We start from the raw sequence: 19,442 nt of genomic DNA on the forward strand, positions 1-19,442 counted from the left end.
GGTGGTTGCTCCATCCCTGATTTTTAAGGCCAGGCTCCATCAGGCTGTGGGCAACCTGACCTATGTGTGCATGTCCCTGTTCACTGCAGAGAAGTTGGACTAGATGGCCTTTAAAGGTCCCTTCCAACTAAGGATTCTGTGATCCTGTGAATTATTGGACATGAGATGGTTCATGAGCTTAGGACTCAGAATGGAGTCAAATGTTTGCCCAACCACTTTATTATAAAAAGTGGGAAGGGGAAAGAGAAGGAAAGGAAAAGTGTATCAGTGTGAGCAACGTTATACAATCATCGAATCCTTAGACCTGGAAGGGACCCTTTAAGGCCATCTGATGACCACTAGGTGCCCTTTGCTGGACCGGTCCTTGATTTTTACCCACACACTCTCAACCTGATGAGGGCTGTTCCTCAGGCACAGTTCTTCACAATCTATCCACTTCCTAACGTAGAGGGCAAGTCTGCCTCCCCTCCTACCCTGTCTGTCCCTTCTGGAAAGCCTGTAGTCCTCAATCAGGGTACTCCAATCATGGCATTCATCCCACCATGTTTCCATGATAGCAATTAGGTCATACTTTCCCAATTGCACCATGGTTTCTACCTGCTCTTTTTTATTTCCCATTCTGCATTCGTTGGTACAGAGGCACTTCAGCTTAGTTATTGGCCATGTTTCCTCCTCAGAGGAGCCTTCCCTAGTACCTCCAGAACAAATCTGAGGTTTTCCCTTACTGCCTCCCAAGGTGACAGCATTCCCACACACTTCTCTGTCACCTAGTGCACCTCCCACCCCCATCATATCTATTTTAAAGCCCTGCTAACCTTGTTCCCAAGAATATTTGTGCCCCTTCTACTCAGCTCCCATCCGCTGTCAGCATTCCCCCCTTCTCAAGGCTGTGTCCCAAGCCATGGCACCCAGAGCCCTGAGTACAACACCGCTGGCAAAGCCATTCATTCAGCATGTCCACCCTACTCCTTTTGTGTGGATCCCAGTCACCAACAGAGAGGACAGAGGTGAACACGACTTGCACTCCTGATCCTTCAGGAGTCTTCCCAGAGCCCTGAAGACCCTTTTGATTGCCTGAGGACTTCTTTTGCCTACCTCTTCATTTCCAGTGTGGAAAACCAGTAACGGATAATTATCAGAGGGCTTGACCAGGTGAGTGATGCTCCAGGCAACACCTCACCCCGGCACCAGGCAGGCAGCACAGCTCCCTGTGGGACGGATCCAAATGGCATATCGGGCCCTCGGCTCCCCTCAGAAGGGAGTCCCCTTTGACTACAGCTCTTCTTTTCTTCCCGACTGATGCTGTGGCAAAACGGGGAGCAGACTGACCACCTTGGGCAACCTCTGCTGCACGGCTGGACTCTCACCACCATCCACATCCCCCAGTGCCTCCAGCTCCAGGTCCTCATAGCTGTTCTGTAAGGGCACCTGGGAAGGTGGGACAGGCTGAGGGGCAGTCAGCTTGCTGCCCCGAACAGGGACTTGTTTGCATCCCTCTCTGCCTCTCAGGTCTCCCCTTCCCGCCTGACTGTGAGACAGCAGAGCATCTCCCAGCACCGCCCCTGCAGGGATGGCAGAGTGCGACTCCGCCAATCGATCCCATCCGCACAGTCCCGGACGTCCCTCAGCCTTTCTGCTTCTCCCCTCAGCTCTCCCACTGCGCTGAGCAGATCGCCCAGCTGCTCGCACCGCACACAGCCGGGATCCCCGCTGCAGCACTGACACGGCCGGGCATCCTCTGCAGCCCGAGACCTGAACTGCAGCATCTGCGGCACTGGCGTTCATGCTTTCTGAGTCTCCACGCTCTTTTTAGCAGCAGCTCGCCGCCGTGCAGTGACCACGGCTGCACCTCGGTGCGTCCAGAGAGCAGCGACCCGTTCACAGACCCACTCGTTGCTGAGCGCCCATCCTGCTGGGCGGCAACGCGCGCTGGCAACGCCCACTTCACGCCAGCCGCTCTCGCGAGAGCTGCCGGGCTGCTCTGTTATATCGCGGTTCCCTTTGTAGAGGAACCGGCAGAAATCCACCCGTATGTCGCGATTAGTCGCCTAAGCGGCGAACCTCGGCGATCGAGGTTGTAGTCCGGTTCTTCTTGGGTTGCTCACAGTGAAGGCTCATTCAACGCGCTTGCAGGGCTCCCACACGAGGCCCGGTTCCTAGCAGCCCTGGGTAGGCAGAGATGCCTCCAGCTGTGCGTGCATCTTACAGCCATCTTTGAGACAAAAGCGTTCATACCTTCGTACGGCGTCTCACGGGACGCTGCTTTCTCCCCCCACGTGAACCTGCTGTTAACAAAGCTGTCAGTGCCATCTCATACCCTACATCAGTTACAAGCCCTTAGGACTTCCCAAAACCGAGCATTATGTACCGTCTCACGTGACCTGGTTCAACCTGGCACTGCTGACAGCTTGTTTTTCACGTGGTTAGAAATATTTTCAAAGAAGCATAGTTGTATTTTGCCTCCTCAGTCATGGCAATAGCCAAACTATGCTCGATGGGAGTGTGGGCAGCGTTTTCCTTTTTGCTAAAACACTTTGAGGAGAATCTGAACTCAGCCTGAAATTCAGCACCCCATGCTGTTTTCCCTATGACTTCCCTTAAACTGCAGCCAAAGCAGAGAGGGCCTTTGTGCTCTGTGCAGCTCTTAATGAACTCATGACAGCATGCAAACCAATAAGGGGGAGAAACTACAATACTGAGACAAGAAGCATCCCCCAGGGAAAACATATTAAAGCTTAACAAAGTTAATTGCCACAGCGTACCATAACAAAGAACCGTTTTATTTAGCTTTTAGAATGCCTTTTTGGTTTTCTGTCTGCTGGCTTCTTATCCTCTGTGCCCGACTCCTGCACAGGCAGCCATTTCAGGGGGTTGCGGCGGTACATGGGCCATGGGGGGAGTGTCAGCTTAGAGAACAGGAACAAAACAAAACACGTAAACCACGGAGTTAAAGAAGTGCACAGCTTCTGAGACCTGAACCGCAGCACGGACATTCGTGCTTTCCATCTGGGTCTCCACGTTCCTTTTAGCAGCAGCTCGCCGTTTCTCTGGGTACCCAGAGAAACACACTGCCATTTCTATTACCAACAGAGTCAGATGAACTTTAATATCTAATTGAAATGGAAAATCAATTCAGTGTAGGCAGCAGCATGAAATTGCAGCATTCTGTAAAATCTTAACGTGTTGTCATGTAAGTTTAAGTACAGGACTGCTTGCTCTGCAGCTCAAAGAAAGCAGAGATGTGCACTGCTACCTGAATTAAATGGCAAACATTTGTGCTTGCAGCCCCGTCATTCAACCGCTGCTTCAGGTTAAATAGTGGATATAGTTTCTGGCTTGGGCACAAGAAAACCCCCTTACCAAACAGGATAATGCAAATCCGGCCATAACTATGTAGACAGTCCATCCAAACTGCTCAGTGACATACCCGAAGATGAAACCAATTACCTAAAACAAACCAACAAACACACGTTTTTGATAAATTTCAAGCATGCAGAAAGGCTGCTGAAGCCACGCTTGGCTGGGGGCGTGGAGGAGAGTTAAGAACAAATGATGGCGTGGGTTTTTCTGTTTGAAAGCACACTTGGTGCGCCTTTCTAACCTCGTCTGCAAAACTGAAGGCCAATTTCAAAACTAAAGAAATAAATACGGAACTAAAGCGTTAATGCCAAGCCAGGCCCAGCAACGAGAAGAACCGAGATCCTAAAATTGGAGAACAAACCCAAGGAGCCCCTCGTTATCACCGCGCGTACTTACGGCAGAGACAAGAATGATGCCCTGGAAAATCTGTTCCGCTAATTTCTGGCCCTTGTAGTCCTGTGGAAACAAAGCTTTCGCTCAGCGGATGCACCCCGCCGGGCAGCCGCCGCGGGGCCGTCCCGCCCCTACCATCTGTGTGGGGATGGAGCGGAACACGTCCAGCATAGTGGCGGGGCACGGCTCCTCGTCCTCCTCACTGGCCTGCTCCTGCTGCTCCCGCTGCTCTCGCTCCTCGTCCTCCTCACTGGCCTTGGCCTGCTCCTGCTCCCGCTCCTGCTCCCGCTCTTCGGCTTCGCCGACGTCGCCCTCCTCGCTCTCGCTCTCGCTCTCCCCCTCCCCCCGCACTTCAGGCTCCTCCCCGCTGATGGCAGCACACACCGCATCCTTGCCGCGCAGGCGCAGTTGTACCGGAAGACGCCTCCGCGCGCCGCCGGAAGTGCCCGCCCCGCGCCCCGTCTCTCGCAGCCGCTGTGCTCCGCCATCCCCCCGGGGCTCCGAAGCGTTTCCCGCGCTCTCGGCCAAGTCCCCGCCGTCGTCTGCGGCCCGCTCCCCGGCCTTGCCCCGGTCTCCGCCGTCAGCTGCAGCCAGCTCTCCGGAGCCACCCCGCTCCTCCATAGGTGCCGGCGCGGCGGTGGACGCCGTCTCCACGGCAACGGCGGTGTTGGCCGCAGGACCCCGCGGCGAGGACCCTTCGGGCGGCGGGCGCGGGGTGTCCATCACTGCGCCCGTTCGGACGCGGTGCCGACTGCCGGCCTACGGGCGGCTCCCGCCCCCTCTCAGTCCGCGCTCCCTCGCAGTCGAGTCCCCGCGGCCGCCGCCGGAGCACCGGGGGCCGGGCGCTGCGCCGTTCGGCAGCCCGTGGCCGGTAGGCGGCGCGGCGGGCAGCCCGGTGCCGCGGTGGCAGTTGGCGGAGGCGCGGGCAGAGCGGCGGAGTGGAGCCGGGCGTCCGCAGTTCCTCGGCCCGGCGCCCGCCCTCGTTGGGCGGCGGTTTCTCGGAGCCGTTCGGGGCCGTTTGTGGCGGGACACGGAGCGGCGGAACACGATGAGCCTGAGGAAAGGTGAGCTGTGCACGCCCGGCTGCCGCTTCGGTTCCGCTTCGAGCTTTGCCGACTCCTCCGGCCTCTCTCCACCCGTTCCCGTCGTCTTTGTGCTTTGAATCCTCAGTGAACGTCTCCATTCTCGTGGCGGCCATCGTTCTCTTCCTGCTCGTTCTGCACCACAACTTCCTGGGCCTCAGCGACCTCCTGAAGCGCGAGCTGACAGGTGTGTGTGCGCCCCGTGCCCGGGGCTGTGCGATGATGCAGCTCTGCTCTCCTAACGGGGCTCCGTCCCTGTGCCTCTGCCCCCTGTTGCTGCCCTCTGCCCTTCCCAGCACCACAGAGCCTCTCCACGTCCCTGTGAACCCCCGATTCCCCGCTTTCCAGCTCTGTGCCTCACGTTGCTGATGTGTCCTGGAGTTATATGGGCAGCGTTACAAAAGCCTGCAGCTTTTGTAACTCCTACAGCTGATGTGGCCCTGCATTTCAGCTGCCGGTCTCCCGTTTTCCTATCTGTGCTGTGAGGATAAATTCTTGCTGCTTCAGCTGAGGTAATGGGATCTGTGATGCTTGGAATAAAACTGGGCTGCGTGTGACGCCTTGATAGTTGGGCGGAAGAATCTTGCAGCAGTGGTGGTAATTTGGAATATGGGGTTTTTTGTCCATTAGTTTTTACCTGAAAAGAAACAAAAGTAGGAGGGGGAAGGTCAGTGTGACTGGTGGGGGGTGGTTGGGGTAACAGCAGGGAGGAAGGAGGGTGGCTGTAGCTGTGGCGAACGGGACCCAGGGGGAGCATAGCCTGTTGTAGCTGGAGCCGCCACGTAGCACCTTGCTGTGCTGTGTGTGAGCACTTCAAGCAGTTACACGCACTGTATTTGCAAGCGGGATGTTTCCATGGATGTTAATGGCTTGGATTCTCAACACGGGGTCTGTTGTGTGTGTGTTTGGTGCTGGGCTCCTCTGGTCCACGTTTCTCATCTCAGACATTGAGGCAACTCGTGTGATAGAAACAATTCTAGGGAGGGATTTAGCATGGTAATAGTTCCTGCATTTCACTTACGGAAAACAAGCATGTGCTGCCATTTGTTCTCCACAGACTCCAATCCGTTAGGACTTCAGCCTATAGACTTCATACCTGCTGCTCCCCAGAGGCTGACAGATGAAAGGAATGATAAGGAAATTTCTGTGGTCATTGCAGCCTCAGATGAGAGGCTTGGAGGTGCAATTGCAGCCATGAACAGCATTTACCGTAACACCAGATCCAACGTGGTTTTCTATATTGTTACTTTGAACGACACTGTGGACCACTTGAGGTAATGTTTTTTTTTCTGTTGTTAGCTTCCCACAGTCCTGTAAAACCAAAGTCTCTTTGAAAAGAGCTGAATTTGCCTGATACTGCTCTCCTGCATTGCTTACTGTCTTGTCTGCTGCTGCTCGCTGCATCTTTTTGGCACAGCTGCAATGGGGAGTACCAGTTGTTCCTTCTGGTAGTGTTTCAGTGATGGAGAAGAGACATCCAGCTGGAGTGTGTCAGTGGAGGGCTTGCTTCCTGCATCTCACCTGACCAATTTAAATGCATGGAATCAGGTTTCTCTCTCCTTTCTCTCTCCTTTCTCTCTCCTTTTTTTTTTTCTTTCATTTTTGCACAGCTCTGTTCATGCTGATGGTTTTCTAAAGCACCTGTAGTAACAGGATGTTGTATTTCTAAAAGAATAAGCAGCAGTCTCATACCTCTCAGTTGTCACAGCCATGTAGTGTGCTGATGGTGGGCATGCCCCTGCACACACATGTGAAACACTCCTGAAGGCTGATGCAGGTTGCTCTCTACTGCTATGTCTGTTGGGTAGAGAAAAGAGCGGCCAGAACGAGTTCTTTTTATTGGATCTGTTGTTTTTTCTTTCATTTAATCAAGTTTGTACTCTTCCTGTTTGCAGGCTGTGGCTAACAAACACTGCTCTGAAAAACCTGAGGTACCAAATTTTGAATTTTGACCCTCGTGTCTTGGAAGGGAAGGTGCAAGCGGATCCCCAGAAGGCAGACAGCATAAAGCCAGTAAGGATGATGCTGATTACCTTCTGCAGTTACTATTCAGTGACAGTGTGCTTTGATTTTAGTCTCCAATGGCTTTAGAACTCAGCTGGCTTTCAAAACCCAAAGAAATATTTTATAATTAAGTTTCTAAATTCCAGTAAGAATATTTTTCTCAGATAGCAAAGGCTGGTTTTGAATATCTCCATGTCCAGTCTTCGTTACCGATATCTCCAGCGAAACACAGCTGGTTGGCCTCTGAGGTGCCACAGATGCATATGAAGAGACAAGAAACTCAGATAGAGACTATTTTTAAAGTTAGTTTATTGATGCTCACAGGAAACCAAGAATTGATGGAACCTGCCCATTTAAAACAATTTCTAAGATATTGCCACCTGGTTTGTTTCCTGGATAGAAGTTGTGCACACCACTGCCACAGTCTGGAGCATTAATTTCACGTGTGTTTGAACCATTTTCCATGCAATTTTTTGCTTTTTGTGCATCCACAGTTAACGTTTGCAAGATTCTATTTGCCCAGTTTGGTACCTCATGCAGAGAAGGCCATCTATGTGGATGATGACATAATAGTGCAAGGTATGGGACCGTTTTATAGTATGCTTTTTGCCATGGTCTATGCTGGGTTCAGTGTGCCACCTCTGACAGCAGCCAAGCATTTTTGCTTCAAGGAAAGATGTAAAAACTTTGCAAGTACGATTGGATTAAACTTCATGTTTTTATCTGCTGAACAAAAGCTCACTCAGAGCTTAAGCAGGATGGCTTCTGATTTTTCTGTGTGGATTTCTATTTTTCAGATGATATCCTTGAGCTTTACAATACTCCACTGAAACCTGGACATGCAGCTGCTTTTTCAGATGACTGTGACTCTACCACCAATAAGGTTGCTGTCCGTGGAGCAGGGAATCAGGTTGGTTTTGTTCTGGTTCAGTTGTAACAATACTGCAGGCTCCAGGCTTTGGAGGAGGGCGCTTGGCTTTGTTCTTGAGGCTGACTTCCAAACACAGGAACCTGGCTGTTCCTACCCAAATCACGTGGCTCAGCTGATTGTAATCTTTCTTTTTCAGTACAATTACATTGGGTTTCTGGATTACAAGAAAGAAACCATCCGAAAGCTTGCGATGAAAGCCAACACCTGCTCTTTCAATCCAGGAGTTTTTGTTGCTAATCTGACAGAATGGAAATTACAGAACATCACGAAGCAGTTAGAGAAGTGGATGACACTTAATGTAGCGTAAGTGCCCCGAGGTGGGGCTGAGTGCAGGTCGGGAGCCGGGTCATGGTGGTGGCATTTAAGTGTTAAAATAAATGGTGGGCTGTGTGTTTATCTGTGCATTCCTGTCATGAGGCTGCAAGTGAAAGCCAGCTGATGTAGGTGAGGATCCTTTCCCAACTTCTTTCCCTCTTCTCTTTCAGAGAGGAGCTGTACAGCAGAACTCTGGCTGGCAGCATCACTACACCTCCACTGCTCATAGTGTTCTACAAGCAGCATTCCAGCATTGATCCCCTGTGGAACGTCCGACATCTTGGTATGTCTGAAATAGCTGTGGTGCTTGGCCAGGGGCCACCACCGCCGAGGGTCTGTAGCTGGACCCTCAGCTGATGATACAATAAGTGGATCTTTGCCTTCCGTGTGCTTGTGCTTTAAGAAAAACCACCTAATGTTCCTCTTGCATTTTGTGGGCTTAATCCTTCGTGTTCCTCTTTGAGCTGCCAGGCAGGTTGTTCTTCATTTCTCAAATACTTTTTGTTCCTTTTAATTGGAAGCAGTATTTCCACATATGTATTGTATATGTATCTAGGTGCCTCCTAGGCTTGTTGAGAGGAACAAGCAGTGATTCTCTGTTCTGCTACTGATAAAACCGTAAATCTGGGGGAGGTCTTTCTGTTTCAAATGAGTAAAATATACGCTGGTGAATACGCCCAGGCATTAGAAGGCTTTAAAGAACTTGGAAGTTAAAGCAGTTCATTTAAATACGTGCTAAGGCAGATCAAAGCGTCCTTCAGCTGCATCCAAATTACTTTCTAATTTGCTGATTTTTGCCTCCCATTCCCAATGAAAAATCTTTGTTTTCAGGTTGACAAATTGCATGCTTGTTTTTCTGCTGCCTGTATTTCAGACACTAACGCTTCTTTCTCAATAAAAGGGTCTAATGCTGGAAAAAGATATTCTCCTCAGTTTGTGAAAGCTGCCAAGCTGCTCCACTGGAACGGACATTTCAAACCGTGGGGAAGAACGGCTTCATACGCCGAGGTGTGGGAGAAGTGGTACGTCCCTGATCCTACAGGCAAGTTCAGCCTGATCAGAAGGCATCCAGAGGCCTACGAAGCCAAGTAGAGTACGTTTTCAGTAACTGTCAGCATTTTCTCAGGACACTTGTGGAGCCAAGCAATGGTTTGTTTTTTTTCACTGTTTGTACAAAGAACAGCCCTCACCTCCTGGAGCACAGGGAGATGCACTCACCCAGGTGTAGTGGTGCAGCTCCAAGCTGCACGGTTCCACAGGAGGCTCACTTTGCTTGTGTGACTGAGGGTGCTGCTCCAGCAGGGAGTGAAGGGGCCCCTCCACGCACCAGCGCTTCTGTGAGGGCATTTCTGTCTGCTGTGTGTCCTCCTGCTCTTTACTACGAATCTTCATGGGGAAACTGTTTTGTCAGTTATAAATGGTTCCAGAAACAAGAACTTCAGCTGGAGCTTGTACCGTGCAGCTCTGCGCAGCAATGTACTGTAATTAAGAGCTGCTTGGAGTTTGTTCTGTTGTTGTTTTCTTACCCTGTGAAATAGTTTCATCAACAGTCCTTTCTTGCATGAAAACTGCTTCCATCCATTCGTGTCAGCATTCCTTGCACAATTCTGCAAAATCAAATCTCGACTTTTGAAGGGTTGCTCAAGTGTTGACTATGCAAAAAGTGGTCTGAACTGCTAGTGCACACATTTTCCGTAACTTGTGGAGAAAATGTCTTAAAATAAAAGCTGATGTTACATTTTTGACATTAACCTCTGCTCCTGGCAGTAATGATTTGTGACTTGTTCTGATATGTGAAGCGTGCTTCATTTTTTAAATTCAGTGTTAAGTACTAATTGAGGTCAAAGCCAATTGATCTCATTTTGGGGGAAACAACCTAAGAATGTTCTAAGTATTTACTTCTGGGATCAGGCTCTGTGAAACAGGTCTGTGTTGATCCCAAGTTCCTCACCATTCTCTGCCAGAAGTCTTTCCCATTGTGCCCTTCCTGTTCTCATGCTTTGAATTCCCCAAGCAACAGCCTGCTGCCACCTTCTGCAGCTCACAGTCCATCAGCTTTTTTTACATTGCTGTACAGTTGGTGGCTGGGTGCTGGTTGTTATTAGCTAACATAGACCAGCAGCTACTGTGCTTACTGTTCCATTCAATACTAACTGAACTCAGGTTCTTGTTTTTATTGAATAATAATACTTGGGAGCAAGGTGTCAAGACTGGCTTGGTGTTTTGTGGGCTGCAAACCATCAGGGAGCTCAAGGGCTCAGTTGTGTGTATGAACATGTTTTAGTGCCTTGTAAGTGAAAGAGATCTCCAACTTTTCTTCTTGCTGCACGCAGTTCTGACTGCCCTGGGTGCTGGTTTGTTACTGACCCATGAAGTTAAATGTTATCTCTGTACCCCAGAAGTGGGGAGATGGTAGAACTGTTTTGCAGGGACATGTCTTTATTGCTGTATGGGAACTGCTGAGCCACGGCCTGAACCTCTGATTGATCACCTGAGGTGAGCACTGAGTCAGCCAGAGGAGCACAGTGAAAGCAATTCAGCTGGGCTGCAGGAAGGGATGGAGCCTGGCTGCACCCCTCCTAGACCTATTGAAGAGCTGGCTACCAGTGGGGAGGGATCTCTTCTGGAGATCTGCTCTGCTGAAGTTTTGTAAGTGAGCCCAGGATAGGGGTAAGCTTTCTATCTATTCTCTTCTTGTTATCATAGTTTCTGCTTTGCCAAACTCTTGTTTATTTTGTAATTATAACATCTTAATATTCATTGATTATACAATTGCACAGAGGAACAGGTTTTGCTTTAGTTACCAGTTAGTCACTGCTGCACTTCATCTTTTGTTCAAGAGTTTCCACCTCAGTGAAATCATTACAGTTACCACACTCACTTAACCTCTCCTAATGAAGCTACTGAACATATAAAGCCATGCCTACACAAAATGTTACAGCCAGATGAACTAAGCAGAGTTATTTAACCAGCCTTTACCTTCACTAAACCAGGAACACTTGCTGCCAGAAGGCACTCTTGTAGAGGTACAGCCTCTGCAACCCTGCAGGAAAAACTCTTTGCCTTTTATGAAGGGAGAATAAAATTTAATTGCTAGAATTAAACACTTACCATTATTTTTCAAAGAAAACACCCGAGACTTTGTAATTTTGAAATATTTTTGTAAGGCATAAAGACCAGATTAATGCAGTCTAATATTTTTTTAAATATGTTTATTTTTAAACAGGAATAAACGTATAGGATTTTAGCATCCTACAACTGTACAAATTCTGCAGCCATGGAGAGAGAGGCAGTATTGTATACGTTACTGGGGTCTTGGCAGCAGCTATGGTACATGGCATTCCTCCCCCTTCTGTAACAGAAACCTGTCTGTTCTGAAAGGCTTCTCTTCACACGTCTCATTACACGTAGTCTGTGTTAAAATCGTAGGCATCATCTTCACCCGCTGCCTTGTCTAAGCTGGATGGCAGTGAGTTGGCAAGTCCAGTTTCTGAGAAAAAGGAATGGTTTGTTAGTGACATGAATGCAGTACTGGAGCAGTGCGGGCTGTACTTTGTGCTGTGGGTTTTAGCACAGACCTGCCGTCTCATTTTCTGAATGTGCACCTCCTGTCTGTCCTGTTCCAAGCTCAGCACTCCCCGTCAGCTGAGTCCTGCCATCCTGCAATGGGTTGGAGAGGTCAGACACGAGTTTGCTCAGACATCACTAATGAAACTTCCCATGTAAATGAAACACAGAGGCTGAGGACAGTGCGTTTGTCCCAGCGCCCAGCTGCTGGCCAGGAACGTGCTGACTGACTAGGAGCAACACCGATTTCTTAATTTGCTGACTTCTCAACTGAGCACAATGCTCAGCCCTTCTTTCTAGAGAAGTGTGGCTCTAGAGGCTGTGTGTTACCCCAGGTGGCTCTGCAGTGCTTGCATGCTGCTCGTAACAGGATGCTAACTGGCTACTTGGTGTCAGGGCCCAAGCAGGTAGAAAACAAATGAAACCCTGGTTTACCTCCTTGACACTATTCTCTTCTTTTTCTTCTTCTTCTATAATATCTTGATCATCATCAGTCTCCATGAAATCCTCTTCGTCGTGGCTTGTTTCCAAATCCTCCCACTCTGATTCTTCTTCTACCGCCTTATTTCGCACTATTTTCCCATTAGTCATGCCAGCTGATTGGAAAACAATGCTGCTTGCTGGACTGGGGTACTTTAAAGCTGGGAAATATATAGAGAGCTGTCTGTTACATTACTGTTAGCAGGAGATACAATGTCTACCCATTAAAAGGATCACCTTCCCACATAAGCAGGGAGAAAAAGTGAGAACAAAAACATTGCTAGGATGAAGAACTTGGTCCTGAGTCTAAGATGTACTGAGCAGAAATATATTGTGTTGGTCTGACTAGGAAATGGGGGAGGGCAAAAGCATGAAAGGGCCCACAAGCAGTGGCTATTTAGAAAGATCAAATCAGATAAGCAGAAACCGAGAACTACTGGGGTAATCTAGCAGGGGTAATTTGTGTGAAGACAGCACCCAAGTCCACTGCTCTGCTGCCCTGGAATCCATTTCATTCTCTGAAGGTTTGTGCCTGCTGCATGCTGACACAGCCATCATACAAACCCCAGGACAACTCCCATTCGTGGTCTCCCATTACAGCTGCTCAGTGGCTCTCAGTGCTGGCAGTGCAGTACCTTGAACTGTGCTGCTGTTTTCTTCTTCCAGCTTCTTTAAATTAAAGCCCCTCTGCAGTTCAGCTATTTTGTCTTCTGTCAGGTATGGCGGCACGATCTGCAGTGCTGGTGGTTCTGAGTGGTAGCTTATTTTAGCCCTGCAAAAACCACATACGATGACTTAGCTGTTATCTTTTCAGAATAAAACCCAGAGCCCAAACCCCCCAAACTCCTCAACTGAACCACTCTTGCAGTATTATTTGTTTAGCAGCGGTTAAAGGACCGTTTAAATGGGCCTCGGAAGCTGTCAGTAACAGAACTGAAGATAGCCTGCTCTGAAGCACCTGAAGCACTTCAGCAAGTGCAATGATTCTGAATTCATTCATTCCACGCTCAGCTGAACACAGGAATCACTAAAGGTTCCAAAAAAAGAAACTGTTGCAAGATTCCTTCTTGATGGAAGAGAGCACTACAGGAATTCCACGTAATTTGCTTTTACTCTCTGTGTGTATTTTAATAGTTTAGAAAATTATCCTTGGGTGGTGTCCTCTCTTGGCCAAGCCAGCCTGATTGCTCAAAATCAAAAGCAGCCTCTCCTTTCTGGAAGCAGTTCTCAGGACTCAATGCTTCTGCTGCAGAGTCACAGCAGATTTAACAGTGTCAAAATCAAGGAGGTCAGCAGCACAAAACAAAATTAATAGCAGACATACCCTGTCCAGTCACAAAGCAGTGATTTAGCTACGTTCTCTATGTCGGGAACACCTCCTTTTTTCAGCATACCCCTTTTCTGAGCAAGTAAACTTAAAAGCTCTTCAGTGTTCTTGAAATCTGGGATACTGTAGAACATCATTACCTGGTGCAAAAGAAAACAGTGGGAGGAAGCAGTTATCACAGAACTGGAAGGGGATCAGGCTTATGTGAATCTATTTGAAACTAGAGTGAAATCAGAGTTGGATCTGAAGTCTTCACTGTAGTAAGAAGCATTGAAGTTGTCTTCATTTTTCACTCTGTTACGTCGCTGCCTGGTGATACAGGCAGTATGGTTTGTTGATGGATTTTTATTTTTCTTTAAATCAGCAAACTCATTGGGAAAACAAAGTGGCCAACAGGATCCTGGTGCGTTGCAACCACCTTCCACATACAAGGGTGAAAGGTCACATCAGCTTTGGATACACTAACCAAAGTTTGGTTAAGGAGAAAACGGTGCAGAACAACTGTGTGAAGTGAAATATCTTCTGTTATCGGCCTAAGAAAGCTAGAGAGGAGTTGAACGCTGTGAAAGGATGACAGGACTTACCTGCTGCTTATTGCAGTGATTCAGGACTGCATCCACTGCTTCAATCACGTTCAGTGAGCACGATTCCCCGCCGTGTATGATACTTCTCAGGGCCAGAGTCACAGCACTGTTGGTAGCATCTGCAACTATGCTCGGGCTGTCTGAAATCTTCACGTGTTTATCAATACGCACAACTTGCATGGACCTGGTCAGAGAAACGGGCCACGTCTGAAGACAAATCAAACTAAGGACCGATAGCAGCAAAGGCAGCAAGCCACAAAGCTCAGCATTGGATTGAATGCACTTCATACAGAATCAGTTTCAGTGCTTTCTCATCACGTGCTTTGTGCTGGACAGAAATGCAAGTGCACAGTAAGAGCAAGTTTATGCGCTGTATTCTCCTGTGGCAACGTGCCAGGATGAAAGATCACGTTCTGAACAATGCAAATTGAAATATGCATTTAAAACTGAACGTAGGCATGCTCTGACTGCTGCTGATGCACGGGAATTGTACACAACCAACTCAAGGTAATCAGAACTGACAGGAAAATAAACAGTTGCTAACACTCAGCTTACTTGGTGACACCTCTGGCTGGTCCAACATCACAAACACGATCCTTTTTAATGCTGTTGATTATGCTACTCTTCCCCACGTTAGGGAAACCTGGGGAAAAGTAAAAAACAGAAATCCTCATAAATCAGAAAACTCAGCTTATTTAACAGCTTATCACGTGTTTTTGGTAACATACATCTTCCGTGTGAGATCAGAGTTGGATCTGAAGTCTTCATATAGAACTCAGACAAAGTCTGTATCCTCATTTCTCACATTGCAATAGAAAGACATCACTGAATGTCACACCACAAACCTCACCAGATGGGAGGAAGAGGCAGCGTAGGCTGTGCAGTATGTAACCTAAAGCTGCTTTATCAGTTAAGGCCTCATAAAACGTGCATTCCATGGGTCACAGGCACTCTGCATTGAAGTACAAGACAGATCACTACCAGCTGAGGTGCTGAGTCTCAGCTGAAAGTGAGCACCCTGCCAAGAAGGCCCAGAAGCGAGTCACACATTGGGTGTTTTACTCAGGATACCAGAGCTCTCATGGGAGGAAAAGGAAACTTCTGCCATCTCTCCAAACTCTTACCTACTAACCCAACCTGAATGGCTTTGTTCTGAGTCCTGCCATACTCCTGAAGAAGTTTCATAAGGCATCCACTTCCAAAACTTTCCGTGTGTCTTGATAAATCAATACGTGTCCTTCTTCTCCGGAAAGTCTCCTGCTACAGGGTTCAAAGGAAAAGAAACAACAAAACAAACACGTTGGTCTTACATTTATTCATCTACTGTGACGCTTCAAACTCCTGTGCTTCGTTAGCTGATGTTACTGTGTCCTTCTTCTAAAGAAATGCAATTAGTTCAGTAAGAATTTGGCTAAGATGAATCTAGCAGTTAAGTGGTGGATAAAAAAAAAGTAGCACTCAAACACTTGAAGCAGCCTGAACAAACCTCCAGGGCTTGTTGTTTCAGTTCAGGCTGCGTTGCAGATGGGCTGTGTGAGCAGGAAGGAACCATGTACATTCATGGGGTGGAGTTCTTTGATCTGTACATTCACTCAATGAACTGTCCAAGAAAAATTCTCTCTTTTTTACACAACTTTAAAGCTGCTCTCTGTGTTTGGGCTTCTGTGGCATTTCACACCAGGGTCTATTTGACTACACTGTTACCAGAGTTAGGGCAGGTGGAGCAAAATGCATCAATACACGTTGTCTCAAGCCAGCATCTTCATAAAGCTGAGACTGGAACCCCAGGGAGCTTAACTCCTCGATAATCTTCCACGAAATAACAGAAACTGCGGCCTTTAGTAACAGTGAAGTAAGATGAATGCTGCATACCCTGCATCAGTTTACCTACAATCCAATGTGCAACCATCCTGGATAGATGAAAAATTCCTCATCTCCCTCCCCTTGCTGTCCTGCTTAAGCAGAACAGCCCACTTTCACTCCCCAGTTCAGCATCCCACGCACAAAACAATACATATTTCATCAGCACATATTCCCCAACTGCACTGTGAAGCTCAACGTGTGACAGAACATCCATTAGTTGAAGCAGTATAATCAAATACAGGAAAAATGAATTTTATAAAGAACAAGAGATCCTGCTTCAACGTGCTTCAACACATACAATGACGTGTATGATTCAGTCATCTGAGCCAGCACGCAGAGCTCTTACCATATTCCTGTCCTTCAGCAGCGTCGCTGATTTAAAGGCAACCGTTGGAAATTCCTTCTTCAAATAATTCAACCACTTCTCCAAGTTCTCTTTTGGCACTAAATCTGAAAAAAAAGAGCACAGACTTCTCCTCACTGTTGTGAATGTTGTGTTGCTGTCTGGAGAAATCTAACACGGAATCAGAAACCAGGATGGATCCTGTCCACTTTGCACATTTCTTTATGACAATTAACACTTGGCTGAACACTCCACAGCTTCTGTATTTGCTTTTATGTACACTTCCAGTACAGTACAGCCACCCACAGCTGCAGCTTTTAGTGTTTATTCTCTGCCCCAAGCAGAACATCCCACAGTTACATTTTCAGACCCTGTGTTTTTCATGTTGGAGTATCACAAGGAGACGGCAGGTACGAGGGGTGATGTTATGTGGGCTAGTCCATCATCCCTGCAAAAGCTATGCTAAGACAAAGTTCCTGTTGTTCTTTCACTCCTCATTTCCTTCTTTTTGCACTGCAGTTAACCCACTAACAACCAGCTTTCCCAGCTGATCTCATCCTCTTTTGTGTGGTTTCCCTCATACAGCAACGGGAGCCAAACTTCAAAGACAACCCTTGTGCCGATTTGCTGACGCTTAACTCATCTCAGTGGGTTCAGCATCGCTACCTGCTCACTTCATCTTTGTTCACATGAATGTTACTAGATCTCCACTTTTGGCTGACACTGGCCAGAAGTCATTGTAAAAGCAAGGGGCCAATGTGCAGCTACCTGTCTTGGTGTTTTCTCAGCAGAGGGAACGTGGCCACTTCCCTAAGGCAGTGAGCTCAGAGTTGGATCTTATGACTTCAGCAGAATCTGAGATTTCTTTACGTATTTCTTCACAGCTCACTTAAAACAGAACCACCCAGTGACTACAGTAACACTTCAAGAAAATCTGTTTCTTACCGATTTTGTTCAGAACCAACAACAGCTTTTTGTCTCCTCCAGAGCAAGTAATGGCTTGCTCCAGCTGGGGACACCGGCAGCCCATCGGATCTCTTGCATCTAAAACCTCCAGAACCACATCTGAGGTCTCAATCACCTACGTAAGGGGGAAAAAAAAGATTATAGAAAGAGAGCTTTCAAATAAGAGATGACTAGCAATTTGACAGATGGTAACTCTGTAATAGCCAAGCTGTAGCCTACAACAGTGACTACTGAATTTCACAGAACGTTCGGTAGGTGAGGTTTCTTAAGGCTGTTTGTTTCAACTCTTATCTTCTGAAAGGCAAACTGACAGAAAAAGGTGAAAATTGCTGCAGCTTTCTGAAGTCAAGAAATTCCTGGACAGGAATATGTCATAACTCAAAGAGCTCTCTGACTGGTCGCTATGTACTGACATTGGTCCTAGAAGTCTTCAGAACGCTCAGTATCTCAGTAGTCAACACCGGGCAAGACTGAAACCCTCATGGTTTTTACAGTAATATCACTTCAGTGCTGGTTTATCACGAGCAACCTTTACACTTCCTAGTCGTTGGGAATCAACTTTTTACTTGGATAGACAGCGATAGGACAAGGGGGAATGGTTTTAAGCTCAAGGAGGGAAGATTCGGATTGGATGGCAGGGTGAAGTTCTTCACAGAGAGAGTGGTGAGGTGCTGGGACAGCTGCCCTGAGAGGCTGTGGATGCCCCATCCATCCCTGGAGGTGTTCAAGGCCAGGTTGGATGGGGCAGTCTGGTCTGGTATTAGACAGGGAGGTTGGTGGCCCTGCCTGGAGCAGGCAGTTGGAACTTGATCTTTGGGGTCACTTCCAACCCAAGCCATTCTATGATTTTAAGTTGTTTCATTGCCTATCATCAAATTACATAAAATTATAAGAAGTTGAAGCTTCTTACTTTCTCAAGCTCACTGTGAAATGATTTCTTTGCATTTTTATCCAGCGCCTTCTTCGTCTTCTTTGCTTCAGACTTGCCAGAGGATTCCTGTATGCAAATAAAGCAGAAAAGAAATGATTTAACTGAGAATTACTCTATTATATTTGTGCACACAGTCTGAAGACTGCTGTGTTGTCTGAACACAACACGGGACTTGTAGAGGTGTAATTTTAGGATGACATCTTTGCCTCCACAAGCTTCATGTGACAACAATCACACTGGACACCAACCTTTCCCTCAGTTTGTTCCTGGATCGCAGCCGCACTCCTCTTGGCATCGAGCTTCCTCCTCTTCTCGAGTTCCTTCTGCCTGTCAAGCTTCTGCTTCCGCTTCAGTTCTTCGAGCTGATCGCAAACAAGCAAGAGCGAACAGAGATAAAATGCATGTGAGGGAGAGACAGGATGTCACCCTTCTGCCCACATGTACTGATTTGTGCAAAGGGATACTGGTGCAGCTCAGTTACACACACACGCACATGACTACACATGCATCAACGCGCACACGCATACATGCATACACACACGTGCACAGACATGCATGCAGATGCACGTACACACACGTGCACACGCACACACTTTTGCACTCACACATGTGTACACGCACACGTGCATGTACACCTACACCCACATGTACACACACACACACGTGCACATACTCGCACACACATGTACACACACGCACATGTACACACAGACACACGCACACACACACATACGGACACAAGTGCACGTACACTTGCACACACACGCACACAGACACAAGCGCTGCCGCCGCCGTTACCCGCTGCTTCCTCAGCTCGGCCTCCCTCAGCAGAGCCTCCTTGAACGGCGCCGCTCCGGGCACGCCGGGGTCTTTGCGTGGCTTCTTGCGGCCGCGTTTCTTCGCCTCCCTCCGCACCTTGCGGTGATGCTCCCGGATCTGAGCGCACACACGGGATTGTCGGCAGAGCCCGAGCGGCACCGCGCGGCTTCGCGCACCGCCGCGCCCCCCGGCCCGGCCTCACCTTCTTCTGGATCTTGTACCGCTTGTGGCACGTCAGCCGCTTGCTCGCCTTCCTCAGCTCTACAAAGCAAAGCAGAGTAGCGCCCGTAAGCCCCGCTCGGCCGCCTCCCACACCACCACCCCCAGCCACCCGTTCCCGTGCTCCTCACTCGGTCGCTTCATGGCGCCGCGCACGCGGATCCGCCCGCCCGCCCCTTCCTCCCGCCGGCGGGCGCTGCCGTAAAGCGAGGCGGCACTTCCTCGCGGAGGTGTCGCGCGGGCCGGGCGCGCTTGGCG

At 48.5% G+C, this 19,442-nt stretch overlaps 3 protein-coding genes and 4 non-coding genes across 8 annotated transcripts; 1 reads left to right on the top strand and 6 right to left on the bottom strand.

Annotated features, from left to right (window-relative positions):
* Positions 1-2,759: 2,759 nt before the first annotated feature.
* Positions 2,760-4,476, bottom strand: SPCS1 (signal peptidase complex subunit 1). The gene is made up of 4 exons (XM_042885428.1): positions 3,889-4,476; positions 3,757-3,816; positions 3,361-3,447; positions 2,760-2,906 (listed from the first exon to the last, which is right to left on the bottom strand). The coding sequence occupies exons 1-4, from the start codon at positions 4,474-4,476 to the stop codon at positions 2,784-2,786; spliced, it is 858 nt and encodes a 285-aa protein (XP_042741362.1). The 3' UTR covers positions 2,760-2,783.
* Positions 4,477-4,683: 207 nt separating this feature from the next.
* On the top strand, positions 4,684-9,836 carry GLT8D1 (glycosyltransferase 8 domain containing 1). Of its 2 annotated transcripts, XM_042885522.1 has the most exons (9): positions 4,684-4,817; positions 4,924-5,022; positions 5,893-6,109; positions 6,731-6,848; positions 7,334-7,418; positions 7,637-7,749; positions 7,907-8,073; positions 8,256-8,368; positions 8,987-9,836. In XM_042885522.1, the coding sequence occupies exons 1-9, from the start codon at positions 4,802-4,804 to the stop codon at positions 9,175-9,177; spliced, it is 1,119 nt and encodes a 372-aa protein (XP_042741456.1). In that variant the 5' UTR covers positions 4,684-4,801; the 3' UTR covers positions 9,178-9,836. The 2 variants fall into 2 exon arrangements, with proteins under 2 accessions (XP_042741456.1, XP_042741457.1); XM_042885523.1 differs by lacking the exon at positions 4,924-5,022.
* A 1,434-nt stretch (positions 9,837-11,270) lies between these two features.
* Positions 11,271-19,369, bottom strand: GNL3 (G protein nucleolar 3). The gene is made up of 15 exons (XM_042885479.1): positions 19,316-19,369; positions 19,168-19,226; positions 18,945-19,082; positions 18,395-18,508; positions 18,126-18,212; positions 17,195-17,330; positions 16,253-16,356; positions 15,168-15,303; positions 14,599-14,686; positions 14,044-14,227; positions 13,457-13,599; positions 12,768-12,904; positions 12,088-12,293; positions 11,664-11,745; positions 11,271-11,575 (listed from the first exon to the last, which is right to left on the bottom strand). Exons 1-15 carry the CDS (start codon positions 19,326-19,328, stop codon positions 11,487-11,489), a joined length of 1,716 nt encoding a protein of 571 aa, XP_042741413.1. The 5' UTR covers positions 19,329-19,369; the 3' UTR covers positions 11,271-11,486.
* On the bottom strand, positions 13,678-13,750 carry LOC122187742. The gene has a single exon (XR_006181404.1). It is a non-coding gene; the product is annotated as a small nucleolar RNA SNORD19 (small nucleolar RNA).
* On the bottom strand, positions 14,295-14,373 carry LOC122187745. The gene has a single exon (XR_006181407.1). It is a non-coding gene; the product is annotated as a small nucleolar RNA SNORD69 (small nucleolar RNA).
* On the bottom strand, positions 14,774-14,846 carry LOC122187743. Its single transcript, XR_006181405.1, has one exon. It is a non-coding gene; the product is annotated as a small nucleolar RNA SNORD19 (small nucleolar RNA).
* On the bottom strand, positions 17,064-17,136 carry LOC122187744. The gene has a single exon (XR_006181406.1). It is a non-coding gene; the product is annotated as a small nucleolar RNA SNORD19 (small nucleolar RNA).
* Positions 19,370-19,442: the final 73 nt, after the last annotated feature.

Source organism: Lagopus leucura, unplaced genomic scaffold (genome assembly GCF_019238085.1).
Source record: "Lagopus leucura isolate 7727_CA_CO unplaced genomic scaffold, USGS_WTPT01 Super-Scaffold_100050, whole genome shotgun sequence".
NCBI classification, from domain to species: domain Eukaryota; kingdom Metazoa; phylum Chordata; class Aves; order Galliformes; family Phasianidae; genus Lagopus; species Lagopus leucura.

Excerpts from the sequence above, each read along its gene's own strand:
- SPCS1 (XM_042885428.1), bottom strand. The coding sequence starts at position 4,476 with ATGGACACCCCGCGCCCGCCGCCCGAAGGGTCCTCGCCGCGGGGTCCT. Across the intron at positions 3,817-3,888 it reads GCTCCATCCCCACACAGATG|GACTACAAGGGCCAGAAATT; the intron begins GTAGGGGCGGGA and ends TTGTTTCCACAG. Across the intron at positions 2,907-3,360 it reads GATTTGCATTATCCTGTTTG|CTGACACTCCCCCCATGGCC; the intron begins GTAAGGGGGTTT and ends CTGTTCTCTAAG.
- GLT8D1 (XM_042885522.1), top strand. Across the intron at positions 6,110-6,730 it reads GACACTGTGGACCACTTGAG|GCTGTGGCTAACAAACACTG; the intron begins GTAATGTTTTTT and ends TCCTGTTTGCAG. Across the intron at positions 6,849-7,333 it reads AGGCAGACAGCATAAAGCCA|TTAACGTTTGCAAGATTCTA; the intron begins GTAAGGATGATG and ends GTGCATCCACAG.
- GNL3 (XM_042885479.1), bottom strand. Across the intron at positions 14,228-14,598 it reads CCAGCCAGAGGTGTCACCAA|GTCCATGCAAGTTGTGCGTA; the intron begins GTAAGCTGAGTG and ends TTCTCTGACCAG. Across the intron at positions 12,294-12,767 it reads AAACAGCAGCACAGTTCAAG|CTTTAAAGTACCCCAGTCCA; the intron begins GTACTGCACTGC and ends TATATTTCCCAG.